Below are 13423 nucleotides of genomic sequence, written 5' to 3' on the forward strand. Positions count from 1 at the left end.
GTACATTGCACTTTTTTAAGTAAATTATCAAAACGTAACACTTCTGATTTGTCCTCAAATTTCAATGCATTTGTTCAGTTTTGGTCATAGCGTCTGCATGCATTGGGAAGTAGAGCTTCTAAGCTTAAAAATGACACCAATTTTGTGTTGGTTATAGTAATATAGTGTAGATACAGGGGCAATAGTTGTAGTTCAAAACTGGTCAACTAATGCAAATAATTATAAATAATTGTTGTAATCACATTGAAAAAAAAACAGAACATTTTAAATAAGTATTTTGTCTAAAAATAAATGTGTTGATTTCAGGCATTTTCATTAGCTACATACTGTACATTTGCAACATCTAAAAAGATGTAAAAAATATAAGACTTATAAGACCAGATTTATTTTGGCAAATTTCAAGTACTTGTATTTTTCTCATTTACAGTTAATGAAGAACTGATATTAGCTAAATGAGAGTCTAAAACATTATGAAAAGAAACGTGACGTGACCAGTTTTCTGGCCTAAATAGACTGCAAATGTCATATTAGATGCACAGGGCACCAACATGTACTGCACAAAGCCTGGAGGCCATGATATACAAGCCTCCTGAGTACTAAACAGATGACATCATCAAATAGAACCTGAGCCAATGAGAGAGCAGAAGGAAATGTGTGTCCACCAATCACAGTGCTTCAGGAGACAGAGGGGTGAGTATCTGCTTACACAGACCAGAGCATCAGACAGCTGTGTGTGTGTGTGTGTGAGAGAGAGAGAGAGAGAGAGAGAGAGAGAGAGAGAGAGAGAGAGAGAATTATAGAAGGGAGGAATTTACAGAGGAGATATTGTGCGATCGGTCCAGAGATGCAGAGACAGGGATGTTGTTGCTAGGGAACAGTGAAAGGGACATCCATCTTTAGCAGAGCAAAAACACAGAGATTGGGTGACATTTTCCTCTCCTAAATTGTGAAATAAACACATTTAGAGGGGGAGATTCAGAAAAAGAGTGACAAAAAGAAGGGGAGGAGACCACAGGTGAGATTATGTAATCATCACATCAGAAAGGCCACAGCTCTCTCATCACCGGGTTGGATTATATGGTGGTCTCGAATGGCGCCTTCTCTGAATCTGTAAGTCTGCTGTCATTCAAGGATGAAAAATAAAACTGATTTAGCCTGATTGCTGTGCATTCGGTGAGCAAATGGGACCTATATGTCCACGCTTCCAGTTAAGAATGGGAATGTGCAGATTTTGAAACGTTCTGTTTGGGACTGTCCTGAAATCATCCACCCGCCCCAGTGTGGCACTGCCAGATGCCCTCTTGTTTGCATGCCACCACAGGCGTTACTGGCTTCTATTCGACTTGACAGACACCCGCTTGATTCTGTCTTGGCACTGACAGAAAGACAGACAGTGACGTGGAACTATATGGTTGTACTTCCTCGTCCAATGTAAACACTGTAGATTTAACCAGCTGGAATTAAAAATCAACAGGGCTGAAGGTGGACGATATCAAAGACACATCAAGGCCAGCGGCGAGAAAACTCTTCTGTGGTAAGTATTCCTCAAGCTGATCAATCAGTTTGTGTTTCTGGGCACAATCTTAAAATGTCAACACCTGATCAATAAGATATCTTCTATTGTTGTGTGGGTCTCATACTAAATTGCTTCAGATATTCAAATGAAATTGAACATAAAACAAAGGCAATCTGAGAAAACACCAAATACCGTTTTTAAAATATAATTTTATTATTGAGGCAAAAAAGTTATCCAAAAGCAAATGGGCCCATGTGGAAAAAGTATTTGCCCCCTTAGTAACCAAATCTACGAAACTGCATTGATAACTCAATCATCAATCATCTCTTAAAGGGACAGTTCACCCAACAATGAAAATTCTCTCATCATTTACTCACCCTCATGCCATCCCAGATATGTTTGACTTTCTTTCTTCTGGAGAACACAAATGAAGATTTTTAGAAGGATATCTCAGCTCTTTAGGTCCATTCGATGCAAGTGAATCTCCAAAAGCACATAAAGGCAGACTTCAGTGGTTAAATCCATGTCACTTTGGGTGAGAAACAGATCCATATTTCAATCCCTTTTTGCAATGAATCTCCACTTTCACCTGCAAAATGTAAAAGAAAGTAGAAGTGAAAGTTAAAGTGGAGATTTATTTATAAAAAAAACTGTTTTTCACCCACACCTATCAAATCGCTTCTAAAACTATAGATTAAACCACTGGAGTCGTATGGATTACTTTATGCTGCCTTTATGTGATTTTTTGAGTTCTGGTCACCATTCATTTGCATTGTGTTTATCTAAAAATCTTAATTTGTGTTTGGCATAAGAAAGAAAGTCATTCACATCTGGGATGGCATGCAAGTGAGATATAGCAAGACGATGAACGATAGAAAATGATGCCATTTTTTGGGTGAACTGTCCCTTTAAATAGAACTTTTTCAGCAGCATGAAGTTGTAAGGGTGCTCACACACCAAGGAAAGCCCCAGCGGAGCGTTTGACGCATGAGAGTGCAAAAGGTCTGTTTGGAAGGCGTGTACCACAGAGGGAAGACAAGCAGCAAGCAGCAATCCAGTGGCGATCATGGATAGAGATGGCTATATCTAAAATATATATATTCGTCACAACTATACATATACATATGTATAGTTTTGGAGAAGTGGCTTCTTCGTTGCTGAGCAACCTTTTTGGTTATTTCGATATAGGACTCATTTTACTGTGGATATAGATACTCGTCTACCTGTTTCCTCCAGCATCTTCACAAGGTCCTTTCCTGTTGTTCTTGGATTGAGTTGCACTTTTGCTCCAAATTACATTCATCTCTAGGAGACCGAATGTGTCTCCTTCCTTCCTTATCACGTGGCTTGTTGAGCTTGTTACCGCGGAGACGTGGCAAGTATGGAGGCCCATGCTATTCTCTGCAGCATCCGCGAACCGCATTAAAGTGACCACGAGGAGGTTACCCCATGTGACTCTACCCTCCCTAGCAACCAGCCCAATTTGGTTGCTTAGGAGACCTGGCTGGAGTCACTCAGCACGCCCTGGATTCAAACTCGCAACTCCAGGTGTGATAGTCAGTGTCTGTACTCGCTGAGCTTCCCAGACCCATGTAGTGTTGTTATTGATCACAAATTCTGTTCAAATAATGTGGACTGATGGCTTCAACAGAAGCATATACCATTGATTAATAACATCGGAGCTAACTGTTGGTCTGTCTGTAAAGGTTTCTAAGTTATCATTCACAAACTATTCCCTTACGGAAATAAAATAATGGGATTTTTACTTCTGAAACCAGACTGTTGCGCTCTATTGCTCGTACTTATGGGGATTTGATCAATCCCAGAACACTCTAGCAACCATCCGGAAACCACCCAAAACCCCCTAGCAAACACATAGAAGCATACTACAAAAAACACTCAGAACCACTGGAGTAGCCACGGGTGGACCAGGGTGGGCCAGTGCCCACCCAGTCATCGTCTTATGCCCATGTTCTCCTAACAGCCATAGCTTACTTGACTCAAACCACGAACCGCTAACCGCTAATGTCAGAGGCTAATAGGTTGCATAATGTCAGCTCCAAAGCTTTCAAAACAACAGTAGCTCAAACAATAAAACAAGATTGCTCTTATTATAATGAAGCTATTTACACTGTAAGTCAACCTTTCAGTAATGGGCATCTCGGATAGTGCAGCAGCGTATTTTTGCAACAAATGTCATACTGAACGTGAATTGATTTCTATTACATAATTCATTTAGCATTTAAATAATGTCTGACCGGTTCATAATTAGATGCTGATTTAAAAGAATTTGGATGTTAAAATGCTCTCTGTGGACCGGAGGGGGGCGGGGCCGGGGCAGAATATCGCACGCCCGGTCCCCAATCGGCCTGATGAGGCGCGCGAGGGATAAAGGCGGCCGGTGACGATGGTTCGAGAGAGAGAGGAGAGAGAGAAAAAGCTCACTAACCGGTTCTCTGATGTACCGTCGCGTGGTCATCGAACACTCCTCCACACTCAGGCTGATGACAACCGCTCCAACCCCGGGCGAACCGGAGTCAAACCTTCGACCCCCAGCGGGCAGAACGCCCCTCCGCTTTTCTGGCAGCAAATGGGGACACTCCTCCGCCCCTGGCAGCGGCCCTACCACTCCGGGCGGTTGGAGAGTTTCTTCCCTCCTCCCCTCACGGACGGCGGTCTCCCTCGACCCCTCCGCATCTCTGGGGATGGCAGGGCACTCCTCCGCCCCCGGCAGCGGCTCCCTCGCTCCAGGCGGTCGGGGTATCCAGTCCCCACTTGCCCCGCTGACGGCGGCCGTTCCCCGCATCCAGGCAGTCGGGCTACTCCGTCACCCGGCAGATGGCAGCGCCGCTCCCCTGGGTGGATGGCAGTGTCGAGGACTCTGCAACGGGCATCCCTCCTCCTTCCAGGGCTTTCGGCACCAATGTAACACAGTTAAAGATGGGCAAGGAGGGGGCGAGAACCGGCTTGTCAACATAAATCATAATTTAATGAAAACTTAAACCAAAAGCATAAACAAACACACACACACTTCGGACATGCCCGTAATTCTCTCTCTCTCGAACCATCGTCACCGGCCGCCTTTATCCCTCGCGCGCCTCATCAGGCCGATTGGGGACCGGGCACGCGATATTCTGACCCGACCCCACCCCCCTCCGCTCCACACTCTCAAACTCCCTTCTTCTCAAACTTCTCCCTCAATGAGAGTACAGTTGTGACGTAGTGACACGATCAAAGAAGAAAAAGTCATTTTATTGACCGTAAACCATTAGCAGAGATATAGTGACAATACCCAATCCGTCCAAAGACACCAGAAAATTGTGCTGGGGAAAAAAGGGCCAAAAATTGGTTAATTCTATGGTTGAAAATGTCACATTTTAAAAACAGAATATCAAGGGTAAATCCCCCCGATTCCATAAGTATGCCTCTGGAAACAATTAGCTAAATATATCTAAATAAATGTTTTATTTTGTTACTATAGTGGGCCTATATTTTCTAGTTAGGCCGTAGGATTGGTTTGAAAGTTGGTAGGGGCATTTAGCATGGATCAGGGCTGGACTGGGAAGAGAAATCGGCCCGGGATCTTACATAGCAACTGACCCACAAGTTGGGGGGTGGGGGGTGTTCGCTGTCTTTTCTGCATAACGCGGCAGCTCATTTTAGCCCGTTTCGAGGCCGACCCACTGGCCCGCACGGTTCTCCCAATGGCCAGTCCGCCCTGATCCCTGATCGGCCCCAAAGTGCGTCAACCCACCGGGCCAGATTACCAGTCCAGACCTGACATGGATAATATAGGATAAAAAAAAATTGTGTTTGGTGGCACTCATTGAAACTCTAGAGGGAAAAAAGACTCCAGCAAAAGTCTCCATTTGATCTCATTGAGATTTCGCAAAACATGGTTGTAGTTTTCGTTGAACTGTTTTGTACATAATTTATTCTATAATGTTTCCTCATAGCAACTTACAAATGTGTTTATCTTGTGTAATTGATTTTGTTGAACAGTGTTATCTGGAACACAGGATGGGAACCACTGAAGCCACTTTACGAATGGAGAACATGGAGGTAAAAGACGAATGGCAGGATGACGATTTCCCACGGTAAGATTTTCTGTCTGATGTCTGACAGACGAGCCTTTAGTTGGTCTATTGGAAAACATGAAGATTGTCAGTTGCTATGTATGGAATTACATACTACTTGCACTATTTACACAGTATGCACATTTCCTTCATGCATGGAAAACCCAGATGACCTACTACAGTTAAAGGGAACACTGCATTGGATACTGTATACCACAATGCAATGCACTCATTATGCCTTCTGCTTTCAGAGGTTTCCATGATTTATAACATGTTATTTGATCAGACTGACATTTTTACACAAAATTGGATAAAAAATGAGAAATGCATCGATATGAGCATTTTAACCAAAAACTAGATGCTGATAATGATATTTTGCCACTTACATTATTTGGAGCTATTCTATTGTTCTAACTATAAATCATTTCTATTGAATGTTGACTGGATCTGTTGAACACATGTCAGGCCAAAATTTGAAGACAGCCACCATGAAAGAAAAATACACGATTTATTGCCCTTTTTTTGCCACTCTAAACAAAATAACTCACATTTTACATGCAGTATTATTATCATTACAAATTCATATTATGCATATTTATTTTTTTAGCTGTTTCTTTAAATTACACACATATAAAAACAATTATGAACTTTATACATTGTAATACATTTACATAATTAATTATAAATAAATCAGTTTTTTCATATTGGTGTTTTAATGCTTATTAGAGATATACTGATGGTTTTAATATGGTTAATAATTATCCAATTGGGGGGTCTGGGTAGCTCGGTGAGTATTGACGCTGACTATCACCCCTGGTGTCGTAAGTTTGAATCCAGGGTGTGCTGAGTGACTCCAGCCAGGTCTCCTAAGCAACCAAATTGGCCCGGTTGCTAGGGAGGGTAGAGTCACATGGGGTAACCTCCTCGTGGTCGCTATAATGTGGTTCTCGCTCTCGGTGGGGCGTTTTGTGAGTTGTGCGTGGATGCCAAGGAGAATAGCATGAAGCCTCCACACGCTACATCTCCACGGTAACACGCTCAACAAGCCATGTGATAAGATGAGTTCCAATCGGCAAAGGTCCAGAATTTAAATAATAATTTTTATAATCCTTTACAGGGATTACATGCGCAGCAACTGACATTATGCACTCATAGCAAAATATGTGAGCGCGGGAAAGCTAGTTTGAAGTTCGACATTCGTTTTGGCAGATGTAAGGGACCGTCTGAATACTCCGCTCACTACGCTAAAACATAGGAGATGTCCACTCATTCATTCAATTCATGTGCAAGTTATACATGAAAAAAACTGTAAAATACATTTTCACATTCAGAATGTTCTTATAACTTCCCAGAGGACAGACAGACATGCTACAGGTGAGATTATTACATTGAAGTCTATGAAGTGAGTGATATTTATACGTGTAAATGGTCATCACATGACTCGCGTCAGCGCTGCAGAATACATTGAAGTTTATGAAGCGAGTGATATTTTTACGGGTAAAGGGTCATCACATGACTCGTGTCAGCGCTGCAGAATACACTGAAGTCTATGAAGCGAGTGATATTTATATGTGTAAATGGTCATCACATGACTCGCTTCAGCGCTGCAGAATACATTGAAGTCTATGAAGTGAGTGATATTTATACATGTAAAAGCACAAAGTATAAATATTATACATGATATTTATACTTTGTGTAACAGCTCCAAGAAAACACAAGACTACCAGAACGCTCAGTTCTGTAACTTTAATTATTCCTTCTGATCTTGTCTTATTAAACAGCTTGTTCCCTGACATCATACAGACTGCTGGGTAATTACACACTCAGCCTTTCCGCATTACACAAACCCTCCCGAACAGTGATGTGATAATTGCCGTATTTACTTCTGCTGAAACACACGGTTTAGACGTGCCTGTTGTTCATGGGTTGACACAAAGATGTGAAAATACTGCATGTGTGAGGTTTGCCAGTGACTTTTGAGGAGTTTGTAAACTAATCCTGAAGCTATTTGTTGAACGCCATTATGGTGGTCGCTAAATTAAAGTGGTTTATATTTGATCAATATTGTTATCAAATGTGGTAGCTCTATGAATGATTGAAGGTATGTGTAGTTGGTCGACTGGCCAATTATTATATTTTTGTTTATTTACAGGCCTCTTCCAGAAGATGGTGATTTAGATGGACTCACTGACATTACAACTTGTAAGTTCTATAAATTCACCTCAGCGCATGTAAACCTTAAAATGTTTAGAATTGCAGTAAATGATTAGTTCACCCAAAAATGAAAATTCAGGCATTGTTTACTCACCCCTGTGTTGTTTTAACCCGACATGACTTTCTTTATTTTTCTGAACACAAAGGGAGAAATTGTGAGTAAATGTTGTGCTCAGTGATGTCACAATGGCAGTTTATGGTGACCACCTCTTCAAACTTCAAAAGAACACAAAAGTATCATTCAGAAGTCTAATTAATTATTCATGAGCTCATGATTATTATGAAAGTGTATGATAAGATTTGGTGAGAAACTGAAATCGAATGTATTATTTAATTAAAATGTTCACTGGCCTTTGATCTCCCGTGTGCATTCATGTTTGCCTCCTTCAGGTTCAAGCAGCCTCCTCGCTACATTGGAGCGTTCAAGCGAGAACTTGTTTTGTTTATCTAAAAACAGGTCCTCCACTGTGATAGTGACAACAGTACACAACACAACTGCACACAAAACAGAGAACAGATCTTACTAAACATGTCTGAAGAATTTGTAGTCCAAGAATTGATGCATTTCTATGCCCAGCCTTGTTTTTATGAACGGAGCACTCGGAAATCTGCTAACTTATTATGGTTTATATTGTTGGTTAAAACTAATTTCTGTCGTCCAAAACAATGCTTTATTATCTTTTTTGCTGAATTATTAATTGTTCTGTTTAATCATTGGGGGGAAACATGAGGAAACATTTTAAGTGGAAGTGTTCAATAGCTTTTGTGTAGATAAGACTTTAAGACTTTGAAACTAGAAAAACGTTTGTGGCCCCACCCTATAATCTGATAAAAACAATTATCAACTAAATAAATACTTATATATTTTTACTGAAAAATAAAAATGCTTTTAAAACATTAGCTGTTTGTTTTTGTTTTTTTTTAGCTTAATGTCAAACATTTAATATAAAAAAATACAATACAAATACAAACTGAATGCATTTGCTATGTCTTGCTAATTAATAAAAAGTTACATACTACATTGAAAACAATAATAATAATTATATGAATTCTAATATAATAATCTTGTAACACTTTACAGTAAGGTTCCACTTGTTAACATTAACAGCATTAGTTAACATGAATTACCAATGAACAATACTTTTACAGCATTTATTAATCTTAGTTTAAGTTAATTTCAACCTTTACTAATACATTTTTTAAATCAAAAGTTGAATGAGAACATTAGTTAATGCAATATGAACTAACAATGAACAATTATATTTTTATTAACAAATATTAACCCTCCTATAGTATCATATTTGACCAGAAGTGTCAGATGTGTAACCTTTTTTATGATTAGCAAATGAATATATATATATATATACAGTATATAGAACCTACACTTCTATAAGTAGACTTATTCTGTGCAGTCTGATGACTTGTAACCTAATTTTATATTTGATCACAAGATATGCATTTGGATACTTATCAAACTATTATTTGTCAAAGTTAAACATTTTGAAATTGATTTGAAGTGTCAGTTTTTGCAGTTTATGTAATTTTGGTTACAATCAAACCTGACCATGGTGTTACAAAGAGACAGAGAATTTGCATTTTTCTACCAATAATTGAATATATATATATATATATATATATATATATATATATATATATATATATATATATATATATATATATATTTAAATATATATATATATATATTTAAAAACTCGTAAATGCATAATAATGTATAATAAAAATACACAATAAGTTGAACATTTAGAAGCAGAAATGAGATACAATATTCGGAAAAGTCAATTAGAGTATAAAATAGAAGAATCTGAGTAAATATGTAGCAATTTCAAACTTTCTATAGTAAAAATGTATTTTGCAAACATTTCTGAGTGTGTGTGTGTAAATATGTTGTGTGCAAGTAGGTGTGTGTGTGTGTTGCACTGAGGATGTTTTAGAGTCTCACCCTGTAATTTCTGTCTGTTTTTTTCTGCATTGAGGCTGATTTATTGATTGTATTTATTATTTATATATAAAAATAGCTCTGTTTTTGGTCTTTTCCATTCATTTTCAATGGCTGGTCAATTTTGAGGTTTTCAAGGTTTTTCTTTTTTATGACCACTTAAACTTCTCGAATCAAGTCCATTTTTGTTTTTGCGCCCAGTCTTGTACTGCTCAGATAAATTAAACCATTTTCATTTACCTCCAAATACCATAGGAGGGTTAACAAAGATTAATAAATGCTGTGAAAAATATACTGTTACTTGTTTGTTCATGATATCTAATGCTTTAATGTTAACGACTGGATCTTTATTGTAAAGTGTTAATCTGAACGTTTTGTTACTAGTCCGTTACATAAATAAATAAAACATTTAATATACAGTATTTTATACACATGTTTTATATTAATTACTTCTAGAACATCTAAAAATAGAATAATGGTCATTTTTAATGTGTGAAAGTGAACGAGATTTGAGATCTACCCTGAGAAATATTCCCTGGGGTAAAAAGTGTGACAACTTGCCCTGGTCTCCCTTAATTCTTTAGAAAGTTTCTAAAAGTGTTTCCTGTGTTGTCCAGCACATCACGGCGCTCTGACAGATGATCACATAGAATCCGTCCACTGCAAGCGGCGCACACTGATCGCCCCGGAGATCAACTTGTCGCTCGATAAAAGCGAAGGTTCTGTACTTTCGGAGGACTTCCTGGAAACACCCGACGACCTGGACATCAACGTAGATGACATTGACACGCCGGATGATGATTCCCTCGGGTCCATCACCAACGGCACTGAACTGGAATGGGAAGGTCAGTCAGAGGTCAAAGGTCAGGTGGTTTCAGTTACGAAACAGGATGCATTACATGTTCACTATTGACTATTGTTGACACATAGAGTAAAACGTTTGGTCATCCCTGTGGGATGACTTTGGTGTCATCCCACAGGGGAATGCTGTATATATCTTTAATGTTTCAATCAAAAAGCATGATTGAGAACTTCATTACGTCTCTTAAGAGACTACGAATGAGCATTTGCAACAGCTCTTGTGTTCCTCTACAGATGACACTCCAGTGGCCAGTGCGAAAGGTCCTGGGGGCGATGAGGGCGACGGGACGGGTCGTCTATGGAGGACGGTGATAATTGGCGAGCAGGAGCACAGAATAGACATGCAGGTGATCAGACCGTACCTGCGCGTCGTCACGCATGGAGGTCAGTTTATCTTCAATATTAGAAGTCCTAACCCTACATATTCAACTTTGGCTTGTCACTCATCCCGATTCCTCAAATCATGTGGCTTGTTAAGGAGAGGTGTGCTCTTACCCAAGCGATTTAAACAGGAAAGAAGGGATATCTAGAGACCAGAATATCAGATATCGAGACCTTTTGATTTTGGACAATAGTAACGCCTTGAAAACACCTTCTGGATTGCAGTTGCTCCCAATGATTTGCATGGTTGAACTGTTTAAAGGTGTCACAAATAATTAAAATTTACCAGATCTTTTGAAATAATAGTTGAATGTAGTGTCAGTGTGTAAATATACTCTACTTGAACTAAGCTGTAAAGCTTTTACTCATTTCACACTTTGAGGTTAGCCAGTTGTAGCAGAGGTCATCTAAATATAGAAGTCTTAAAGGTACAGTAACAAAAACAGATTTATTAAAGGTATATTCTGGGTTTAATACAAGTTAAGCTCAATTATTTGTGTTATAATGCTGTGTGTGTTTTTCTGCATTGTGGTGATTTATATATTGTATTTGAGAAAAAAAAAAAAACTCTTCTGTGTTTTAGTCTTTCCCATTCATTTCCTACATTCGGCCAATTTTGATCGCGAATAGCAAATGTGTTGCAACCAATTAGACAAAACCAATCAAGTCCAAATTTGTTTTATGTGTTCAGATGGCAAGTGGAGTTAATGTCACTAAGTCTCGTACCATTCAGATAAACAAAAAAATCTGTAATTACTTTGGAATGTTTTTTTTTTTGCAAAATAAAGTTAAGATCTGGGTTAGAGGGAGGCACTTTCAATGGAAGTCAATGGGGCCAATCTGTAAACATTAAAATACTCACTGTTTCAGAATGTCCCTATTTTAAGTGTGCAAGCTTTAAGAGCAGGTCATAAGCGCTAAGTCAATGGACATGACCATGAAGTTTTTGTATTTTTATGCATGCATGCGCTAAGTCTATGTGCAAGTGGGTTTGGAGAAATCGTCTGTGCAACAGGCAAAAGGTGTGACCAAGTGCCATTTAATTCGGAGGTTCTTCTCCGGTTACTCAACGTCTGCATCCTATTATATAGTCCTTTCCCTCAAGCACCAACGATTTAAACAAAGACAGCACATTCATATTAAGTTGGTAGTTTAAATGGAATGTATGCAATGAATTAAAAAAAAACTTCACATTTCTGCTTTTGAACCCTCCAAAAATTTGCCCCATTCACTTCCATAGTAATTGCCTCACCGTTTTTTTCTTCTATTATTTAAAGAAAAAGAAGGACGAGTCGAAATGAGTTTTTGTGATCATCAACCATTATGCAGCAAATGTCGTCGATTGTAGAGGTAGACTAATATACCAGTTTTACTGATTAATTGGTGCCGATAGTTGCTTTTTGGGACGATACTTTAATCAGACAGATAGATAGTCCCCAGTGTGTTTCCAACATGTTTATACCTAAAAGTCCCACGTTATGCACCAAATCAGAATTTTTTCGGCTTATTATTTGGACAAAAAATATCGGCCGATTAATCGGTTATCAGCCTTTCCCATCACCTTAGTTATCGGTATCGGCCTCTAGTCTAGATTGACCTTAACTTCCATTGAACTTAGAATTACGACTGTTTTTGGTGTAAGAAACATTGATTAATGTAATATGTGGACACCGGAGTGGTGGTGTAGTGGGCTAAAGCACATAACTGGTAATCAGAAGGTTGCTGGTTCAATCCCCACATCCACCACCATTGTGTCCTTGAGTAAGACACTTAACTCCAGGTTGTTCCGGGGGGATTGTCCCTGTAATAAGGGCACTGTAAGTCGCATTGGATAAAAGCGTCTGCCAAATGCATAAATGTAAATGTAAATGTGGACACCATAGAAAAAATAAAATGATAAAAAATAAAATGGTAAATGGTCTGCACTTATATAGCGCTTTTTTAACCTTAGCAGTTTTCAAAGCGCTTTATACTGTGACTCACACACACACACACACACGCACCAACCAATGATGGCAGAGCTGCTATGTAAGGTGCTAGCCTCCCATTGGGAGCAACTTGGGGTCCAGTGTCTTGCCCAAGGACACTTTGGCATGTTGAGTCATGTGGGCAAAGAATCGAACCGCCAACCCTTCGCTTAGCGGCCGACCTGCTCTACCACCTGAGCCACAGCCGCCCCTTAATATATTGCTTGTTTTATTTCCATATAAATTGACAGCTTTACATTTTATTAATACGGTGGGATCACTGAACATGTAAACAAACTTGACACTCAATACTCTTTAAATACATTTCTGTCACTGTTACTCTTCCGAAGGTTACTACGGTGAGGGACTCAACGCAATCATCGTGTTTGCTGCCTGCTACCTGCCCGACAGCAGCTGTACAGACTACAATTATATCATGGAAAACCTCTTC

The 13423-nt window shown here is 39.2% G+C and overlaps 1 protein-coding gene across 1 annotated transcript in view; it reads left to right on the plus strand.

Moving 5' to 3' along the window:
* The first annotated feature begins 775 nt into the window (after positions 1-775).
* Positions 776-13423, plus strand: part of atcayb (ATCAY kinesin light chain interacting caytaxin b) — a 22966-nt gene continuing 10318 nt past the window's right edge. Inside the window, exons 1-6 of the mRNA XM_052134222.1 lie at positions 776-1534; positions 5519-5613; positions 7745-7794; positions 10381-10608; positions 10859-11008; positions 13323-13423. The exon at positions 13323-13423 is cut by the window's right edge and continues 2 nt beyond it. Of these exons, the coding sequence (XP_051990182.1) occupies positions 5537-5613; positions 7745-7794; positions 10381-10608; positions 10859-11008; positions 13323-13423 (606 nt within the window). The 5' untranslated portion in view covers positions 776-1534; positions 5519-5536. The remainder of the gene's footprint in view (positions 1535-5518; positions 5614-7744; positions 7795-10380; positions 10609-10858; positions 11009-13322) is intronic.

Source organism: Xyrauchen texanus, chromosome 9 (genome assembly GCF_025860055.1).
Source record: "Xyrauchen texanus isolate HMW12.3.18 chromosome 9, RBS_HiC_50CHRs, whole genome shotgun sequence".
NCBI lineage: Eukaryota > Metazoa > Chordata > Actinopteri > Cypriniformes > Catostomidae > Xyrauchen > Xyrauchen texanus.